This window comes from Musca autumnalis, unplaced genomic scaffold, assembly GCF_047663935.1.
Source record: "Musca autumnalis isolate F117 unplaced genomic scaffold, ASM4766393v1 scaffold_2, whole genome shotgun sequence".
Classification (NCBI taxonomy): domain Eukaryota; kingdom Metazoa; phylum Arthropoda; class Insecta; order Diptera; family Muscidae; genus Musca; species Musca autumnalis.
The window spans coordinates 194,141,709-194,151,466 of NW_027411755.1; the positions used below are offsets into that span (position 1 = coordinate 194,141,709).

A 9,758-nucleotide genomic window follows, 5' to 3' on the forward strand; every position below is an offset into this window, starting at 1 on the left:
GCTATGATGGTCATTAAAAATCTACAATTGATGCTCCTTATTATATTCTTATTGTTTAAACTACGTTAAAAACAACATATAATCATTACTTCCAACCCTGTAAATTCATTTTAAATTTGGTATCATTGTATACTTATTCCTCTACTCCATTATTTTACTCACGGCCATCGAAGGAAACATATCTAAGCTTAGAGGAAAGTAATACAACTTTAACTAAACCTTACTGGTGTGTCTTTTAGTTACCCCGCTAAGGCTTTGGGCTTTTGTAGCAATTGTCCTATTTGGGGACATTGCGTACCTACTCTCTCCACCACGTTTTAAAGGTTTCCAAGAGGCAGAAAGTGCCCTGTAGCTTATATTGTTGTTAGTCTTTAAAAATCCACGATTAGGTCTCGGGTAGCCCTTAAAAATATTCTTTAAAAAATCAACGCTTGTGTCACTCCACACGCTCGTATACGCATTTAAAATCAAAGTTACGTATACGCCCTTTAGGTCATACGTCAGCTGGTAGATAATAATGACGCACAAAACTTTTTTATGACGTTGGCAAGTACAATAATACCACATACATTGAGTAACATGTTAATTTTAGGACAGCAATTGGTATCATGTTTTGCTTTGCCAAATTTTATTAAAATATCCTCTAAAATCCTCTTATAATCCTAAGTAGCCATAATTTAAAGCAAATGCCCATTGTCATTTTACCTTTGCAAAAAAAGGTCAAAGTTGTCACACAGTGTGCATGCCATGTCCATTTGTTGTTTTCAAAGAAACGAAAAAAAGTTGACATTTGTTTTAAAACAAAGTTATAAAACTAATAACTAGCACTCCTTCGTTATACTACCACATACAACAAGAACTATAACAACAATATATCACGAATGAGAATGAGAATGAATAGAAACCAAACTAAACACTTTAATGCCACACATCTAATTGTAGATTATTAGACCACTTAGAACCTTAGAACCAGCAAATAATAAACTCTCTCACTCACACACACACTAACTCACTCACTTACTCACCAGAACCAGAAAAAGGCAAACGGAAATGTTGCCAACAAAACAGGGGGCTCCTAAACGTTTTCGACAGACATGGAAAGTGAAAAATGCCGGAAATGTCAACAAAACTAACTAATCGCAACCTTTACTTAATTGACACGAAACAACACTTTCACTAGAAATTGCCTTACTTTCCGCTCCGTTTTCCATTCCATCCGTTTTTTTTTTTGTTCCTTCCAATAGAAAACATGTTTCGTCTGTAAAGGTTTTAATTTTCTATTTTTTTTTTTTTTTGTGGTAGTTCCAACGTTAAATGCACCACTGAACAACTGCCAGACGATGGATGGGCTGTGACACATTTATGCAAATTTTGTTAACATGTAAGGAGCGAATGGACATATCCTTCAAAGCAAAAACTCTGTTAAGAAATGCCAAAAAATTATATACCAAAGTAACGACAAGCGAAGTCTCATAACACACATCCACATACTTACGTATATGGGACTAAAGAAATTTGTGTCAAATACCAATTAGAAGACACGCCAAATGGCAGCCAAGTCAACACAGTAAAAAGCAAGAATGGGAGACTTTTTTACACAACCTCTCTCCCCTCATTTTCGTGGAGTTTTTATGGCATTTTCCTAAAAGGACATGAACTTCTAATCATAAGGACTTTAGAAAAAGGACAGTGGATACCGCAAAACGTGGATTTTTTTAAAGATTTTTAGCAACAACCAAAGAGGTCAAAAAGTGAATTTTTTAATGATATTTAGTAACAACCAAAGAGGCCACAAAGCGTGGATTTTTTAAAGATTTTTAGGGGCAAGCATAGAGGCCACAACGCGTGGATTTTTTAAAGATTTTTAGGGGCAAGCATAGAGGCCACAAAGCGTGGATTTTTTAAAGATTTTTAGTAACAACCAAAGAGGCCACAAAGCGTGGATTTTTAGAGGCAACCATAAAGGCCACAAAACGTGGATTTTTTTTAAAGATTTTTAGAGGCAACCACAAAGGCCACAAAACGTGGATTTTTTTAAAGATTTTTAGAGGCAACCATAAAGTTTTTTTAAAGATTTTCAGCAACAACTAAAAAGGCCACTAAGCGTGGAGTTTTTTAAAGATTTCTACAAAACGTGGATCTTTTTGATGATTTTTATAGCAACAACCTATGAGGCCACAAAACGTGGATTTTTTTAAGATTTTTAGCAACAACCAATGAGGCCACAAAACGTGGATTTTTTTAAGATTTTTAGCAACAACCAAGGAGATTACAAAACGTGGATTTTTAAAGATTTTTAGCAATAACCAATGAGGCCACAAAACGTGGGTTTTTAAAATATTTTTTAAAGATTCTGATTTCGGAAATTTTTTAAAAATTTCTAGGAGCAACCAAAGAGGCCACAAATCGTCGATTTTAATGATTCTTGTTGTTGTTGTTGTAGCAACGCATATATGTTCGTTCGTGTATTATTTCAGTTATCAAGTTCCTCTGTATCCAGACTCAAGAATTCCGCAACCTGGACTGGTTGCGTCCATAAAGAATGAGGAGACAGATGAGTGGGGTTAGCTGGGCAGTTGAATAAATGCAGAGTATCGTGTGGTCCCAATCCACATGCTGGGCATATGTTGGGTATCGTGGCGTCAATTCTGGCCCAATACGAATTGAGGCGGCTGCATCGTCCGGATCTTAACTGAGCTAAAACCACTCGTGTTTGCCTTGGCAGCTGTCGTTCTTCTGCTGCGATGGATGGGGGATGGTTTCCAAGTATGGCATTCACACTGTATCTTCGTACTGCTTGCGCAACCATGTTGATGTGAATGCGATTCAAGCCTGCCTGATAGGCTCGTTGATCTAGCGGTTCTCTTTTATACCTTTGGACCTCTCTCTCTAGATCATGAAGGTCTCTCCTGACGTGCCCTGTCCATTAAATCGTGACAGGGATGCTCGCTGCGGTAACACCCAAGCAGGTCCTGCATCGACAACATCTTATTGTGCTGACGCACCGGTAAAACCTTCGCCTTCTCATGAAGATGGTCCACTGGTGTCATGAGGAGGCACCCTGTTGCAGTCCTCAGGGCGGTATTCTGGCAGGTTTGAATCTTCTTCCACTGCGATGCGCTAACCCTTGCGGACCACGCTGGCGCCGCATAGCTTACCACAGACCGGCCTATTCCATTGTAGGTGGTCAACAAGGTTTCTTTATCAGCACCCCAAGTGCTGCCGGCCAGCGACTTGAGAACCTTGTTCCTACTTCTGATCTTATTGCAAATAGCTGTGGCATGCGCGGACGACTTGAACATGCTATCGAACGCTACACCCAGTATTTTAGGATAGTTAGTGGTCGGAATCAGTGCACCATCGACCAATATGTTCAGTGGGAGCCTCATCTCAGCCGTCCATGTGGTGAACAGCGTGGGTGTGGATTTGGCGGCGGATATTTTCATATTCCTCAGATGGAAGAACTGCACTAGGTCAGCTATGTAGACATTTAACCTATCACATATGTCATCGACGATAGGACCCAACGCCAAGATCGTACAATCATCCGCATACATCACGATCTCTATGCCGTCTGGAGGGTGTGGAATTTCAGAAAGGTAGAGGTTAAACAGTTCCGGAGATATCACCCGTCCTTGAGGAACTCCCTGTTTCACTCTACGGGTTTTGGACTTCTTGTTTCTGAATTCTACAAACGACTGGCGTCCACACATATAGTTGATTACCCAACGTTTCAAACATGGATGGAGATTAGTTTTCTCTATATCCTCGAACAGCTTGGCATGGTTGACGGTATCGAAGGCCTTCGATAGGTCAAGAGCCACCATGACTGTTCGGTCGCACGGCCTTTTCTGGTTCAGTATGAACTGCCGGTTAAAATAACACGCGCACCTCTTTGGGTCAGTTACTGTCACGCCGTTGAATGTAACAGCCGTTCTGTCATCCTTCTTTTCCGGACTCGAGAGTGATTTAACCGTTGCCCACAATTTACTTATTCCTGCTCCAATGTTGCATTGCTTCAGATGGTCTAGCCACTTTTTCCGCTTATGTTCGCCCACTAGCCTGTTGACTTCAAGAGTAAGCTCTCTTACTCTTGGGTCTTCGTGGTTTGTACGACGAAGCTCATCACGTTCATTTGCTAGTCCCGTCGCCTCTGCTGGGAAATTTGGTCTTATTTCGGGTATTCGACCAGCAGGTATGTAGCGAGCGGCTGCTTTAGTGATGATGTCTCGGAAAGTTCTCTCAGCTACCCGAGGATCTAAGAGGGTGGGCAATTGACTGAAGCGGTGATTGGTAAATTCTCTGAAACCTTGCCAATCAGCTTTCCCATGGTTCAGGAAAGTACGGCGTTCAGAGGTTATGAAGTCGGGAGGTCTGTTTACGGAGTTGATGATAGGGAGGTGGTCCGAACTAAGGGAATGACGGATTGCCAGGATACGTCACTTATCACACCTGGTGCCACAATGGTGATATCTGGCGAGCTGTGGCAGTTTCCTCTAATCCTCTAATCCTCTAATCCTCCTCCTCCGCTTCTTGTGCGATCCTTCCGAAAAACATTGAAACCATCACAACGTAAGCTACAGGTGGCGGTGAGCTTTGTTTCCTGGATCGCGGCGACCATGATGTTTTTCCGACTCATAAAGTCCACAATTTCACTGACCTTATTGCGGAGACCGTTGCAATTGAATTGCAGGAATGATGCATTTCCGGGCCGTTGTTGTTGTTGTTGGGGAGACTGCGGGGGCGTCTCGTATTCCGACGACGACGTAGAAGACGCACTGGGTGATGTGCTGACGCAGCAAGCAGCAACATACCTGTCGCTGTAATCCCGGGTGCTACTAAGGCCAGAGCACCCACGAAAATGCACCCATTCCATACATCCATTACATCTCACCATTGTTGACATGTGGTGGGTGCGGATCTGGCAAACGGAACAGATCCATACTGGCCCGGGGTTCATTTTAATCCCGGCACGGACCAGAAGAGCTCGGAGCAGGCATTCCGGGATAAATTGCCCCTCCCATGGTGAAAAAAATACACGAACACAAACACATAATTGTTGAGGTGACGGCCCATGGTCGAAGATTCCTTCGAGTCAATCCGGTGCATAGAACCGGCCGTCGTGGGATTGTTTAATGATTCTTAGGAGCTCTTGTCTGCCGGCTTCACATTCTTGACTGAACAATCTTCATTTGATGGTTTCTTCGCACTGGGACTAATCACATCTTCCAACCGTGGGGGTTTAAACTTTGTGGTCTTATGCGCCTTCCCTTCCTGCTTCAAAAAAAAAAAAAACATCCTCTTTGTCGTCCATGTTGTTCTTCTCGATATTTCCATTACGTCCACCTTCACTCCACCAATGCAATAATGCTCGGCTATTCTCCTTCTTGTGAGATTGGCATTTTACACTATGCCTTTTTTATATAACTTCCTTTTTCAGCACTCTAGAGGTTGAATAACCTGTGGGCCATAAGGTCACCGTCTATTACGACGTCCTTTAATTAACCTATATATTCATGGGCTGACCTAGGTTCCCCAGCTTCACACAGAGTATTATTGAGCTGTTCCCTTAGTTTGATGGCAAGTTGTCTCATTTTGTATGCAATCATGGGAAGTTCAATTACCATGATCTCACCTTTCATATTCCTTCATAGCCGTGTTGATTCATAATCAGGAGTTGCCGAATGGTTTCAAACTTAACGCTCACATTAGCTTCAAGCCTAATGTAGTTTTAATTAATTTAATTTAATTAATAGTAGTTTTGTTCAGGTCAATTTGTAATTTCATATTCATTGCCCGCAATTGTGACAATGTTCGCTCTGACTTTTCCAACTCCTGGTGCCAAGATTTTTTTCTTATATTGGAAAATTTTAATCTGGCCATTCTCCTTCGCAAAAAAAACTGATTTCGCAACACAATCTTCTCAGTAAACAATCGGAACATTCACTAGTTTATCTTTTTAATTTGATTTCATATGTTGCATCCCGCTGTCTTTCGACCTATGTAGTCATATGTTTCTTCGTGGTACTCTTCAGACTGAGTTTCCTTAATGTCTTCAATCGCCCAGTTGGTGAGACCAAAAATTCCCTCTATTTCATCCTCCATTCTAATTTACTATCCGTTAGAACAATCTACAGACTTGTGTATTAGTTTGTAGGACTCCACCATTGCTCCTTCTTGCTGGCCAAATATTCTCCCTATTGATATGATCCAGTTCGAAGGAGCAATGTAAACGGGGATATATAGAAAGCTTTAAATTTTATTTGTAATAAATTCAATTTTAAACATTTTACGGAAAGAGAATTTCCTTTTATATTTCAACAAAAATGTAGTCATATGTTTCTTCGTGGTACTCTTCAGACTGAGTTTCATTGATCTCTTCAATCGCCCATTTGGTGAGACCATAAATTCACTCTGTTTCATCCTCTATTCTGATTTACTATCCGTTAGAACAATCTGCAGACTTGAGTGATAGTTTGTAGGACTCCACCATTGCTTCTTCTTGCTGACCATATATTCTCCCTATTGATACTATCCAGTTCGAAGGACCAATGTAAACGGGGATATATAGAAAGCTTTAAATTTTAATTTTAAACATTTTACGGAAAGAGGATTTCCTTTTATATTTCACCAAAAAGATACGTCACTTTAACCACGGTACCTACCGACACTTTATTATTGCAATAAGCCAATAATTTCATTGTGGCCACAATGGCTATCGTTGTGCTTTTTGGTCGGTGGTTGGTCGCCAGCATGCATGTGGCCAACACATATGAGATGGTTGGCCTTAAAACGCGCAAAAGGCAATTTCCGTTTAGTTTAATCGTCAAATACCGCTACATTCACTCACACATGGGCGCGCGCACACACACACAAGACAACAGCAATAATAATAGGCAAAGTCGACGTCGACAGCCATTAGCACATGCACTGTTATTTTTAGGTCATTTCGGTGAGAAAACAAACAGACGACCGACCCAACACAATGCCGCATAACATTTATTTTCTATGGACACAAACAACAGCACGCTCCACACACATACACACTCAAAGCTACACTCAAAACAAACTTTTTTGAAACGAAAAAAGAGAATCCTGTTAGAAGAGGAGGCAAAAAAGCATTCAGTCAGTCAGTGGTAACACACAGCAAAGAAAAAAAGGAGTACAACAAAATGAGAGCGCACACACATATACACACACTGCATACTTCTCATTCCAAAAAATCGATAACATACTTTGACAGGACTTTTGAGGAAACGAAACGAAAGGAGGGCAAAGAACGGACAGCCATGATGATGATAGGAAAAAAGAGTATGAGGAGAGGGCAAAAACAGGAACATTTATATATAGAGTTATGAAAACTTGGAAAAAAAACGGAAATGTTGAAGATATTTTAATGGCTCATCATCATGTCTCCTCCTGCATCATCAACATTTATATAATCCTTTAACACTCAAACAACTCACCTCTAAATTAACAATTTTGGAACCCATACATAATACGTTGGACTTTTCGAAAAAAATGTATCCTAGAAATGTTTTTTAGGTTTAATCAAATATTAAAATGTATTCCCGTTTTTTCGTCACTCGATTTTATATGATTTTCATTCGTTTTTTTTCACTATAGCTTTGGAATTTTTCACTTTTCGTTTCGTTTTAACTTTTATTTGGTTGATTTTTGTCGCTTCTATTATTGCTTTTATTTCTTTTTCACAAAATTAAAATGTTAAAAAACATAATTTTTTTCTTTTATTAAAAACAAAGATGAATTGTTGAACACTTATGAAATAAAATATATGTATGTACATGTACGTCTACACCTGTGAAAATGTCTTAACTGTCTAAGAAAATTTCTTGTTCGGATGTTCTATTCTTGCCGTTTTTTGTCTATGACAGAGTCGTCCTTTAATTTGACAGTAACAAAGAGAGAAAGCAATGGGGAGAGTTTTTGTAATAACAGTAAATGTACTCTCACTCTCTTCAACACTCGTGGAAATTTTAGTTACTAGGAAATATCAATTTAATTCAGTTATTAGTATCAAACTTTTTTGTTTTATATTAGTTAATAACAATTAAAAAAATTATATTAATAAAAATATACGTTTTTATATTAAAACTAAGTTTTCGTTTTGTTTACATATTTCCGTTATTATTCTCTTATTGTATAGTTCTTGTTTTGTCAAAAGGAAACACTCTCATATGTGTTATTGTGAATGGACTACTTCCGTAATAAGAGTTGCCATTGTTTGTTATGCATACAGTGTTGGCAACTAATTAGAACACACATTTTTCAATTATTAAAGCTTTGTTTCTTTACTTTTTAATGGTAAAAGTCATGGTAGAACAAATATAAGGTAAAGTTAATACTACAACAAATACAACTCGAACAACAACCACAAAGGAATTTGTTTTTGTTTGTAACGTTACTGCCAGTTGTATTTGTAAACAAAACAAGGAAATGTCTATAAATTATTGGAATTTAAAAAACTAATAATTTTTCACATTTGGTTGAATATTTTGGAAAACATGAATGAAAATTCGTTACATTTTCAATTTTTATGTTTCCACATCATTCCACTAAATGCATAAATTCTCGCAGAAAGTAGAATTCTTGCAGAAAAGTTTGGGGTCGCTGGAAATTCATAGAAAAAGGAGAATCTGTTTCAATGTTTTGTTTTAGAAATCAAAGAAACACATGTTTATTAGGGCTTTATTTTTTAAAATTTTAACACATATTAACTAACGTTGTATCGCCTCTACAAGCGGTGATTTACTGCGCGGCTTATCGTTCGAACTTGGAGGAGGTTACATATCATTGATATGAAGAAGTCTTTCTGGGAAATGGTTTTTTTCCGAATGATATATTTTTTTTCTCAAAAAATATATCTCCCTAATGTACATCGAAATATAAATAAATGTATCAAATGTCATATGAAATTTGACACTAACACTACAACCCAGTTCAGTCAGCTGGGTATTGCTGCTACCTTTTCTTATTCTACCATGTACTGGACTCGTCCATATAACGGAATACGACAATGACTAGGATGCTGCGCGAACACAGCCCCAGTGATTCGTCGTCATCGGCATCAGAGTTCGAGACTCCCTCGAAGTCTCCCAACAGCAGCCGCACACGCAACTGGGATAGAAAAATAACGTACTAAAATGGTACTTTTTTCATTGAAAATGTATTTTTATTATTTTTTACATGGTAGAACAAATACTCAACAACAACCACATAGAAATTTGTTGTTTGTAATGTTAGTGTCATCGTAAAATGTAAACAAAATAAGGAAATGTCTATAAATTATTGGAATTTAAAAAACTAATATTTTTTCACATTTTATTGAATATTTTGGAAAACATGAATGAAAACTCGTTAGATTTTTAATTTGAATGTTTCCATATCATTCCACTAAATGCATAATTTCTCACAAAAAGTAGAACTCTTGCAAATAGGTGTTAATTAGGGTTTTATTTATTCAAACTTATCAAAACACCACACCATGGAGGAGGTTACATGTCATTGATATGAAGAAGTCTTTATGGGAAATATTTTTTTTCTGATGAATATATTTTTTCTTCAAAAAATATATATCCCTAATATACGTCGAACATAGAAATAAATTTATAAAATGTCGTATGGAATTTGACACTATCATTACAGCCCAGTTCAGTCAGCTGGGTATTGCTGTTACCTTTTATTGTTCTACCATGATTTTTTAGGAAAAAATTAAAAAAAAAACAACAAAGACTTAT

At 38.1% G+C, this 9,758-nt stretch overlaps 1 protein-coding gene across 1 annotated transcript in view; it reads right to left on the reverse strand.

Moving 5' to 3' along the window:
• LOC141395046 (uncharacterized) overlaps positions 1-8,190 on the reverse strand; it is a 31,480-nt gene extending 23,290 nt beyond the window's left edge. The window contains exon 1 of the mRNA XM_073970426.1: positions 7,467-8,190. Within this exon, the coding sequence (XP_073826527.1) occupies positions 7,467-7,493 (27 nt within the window). The 5' untranslated portion in view covers positions 7,494-8,190. The remainder of the gene's footprint in view (positions 1-7,466) is intronic.
• Positions 8,191-9,758: the final 1,568 nt, after the last annotated feature.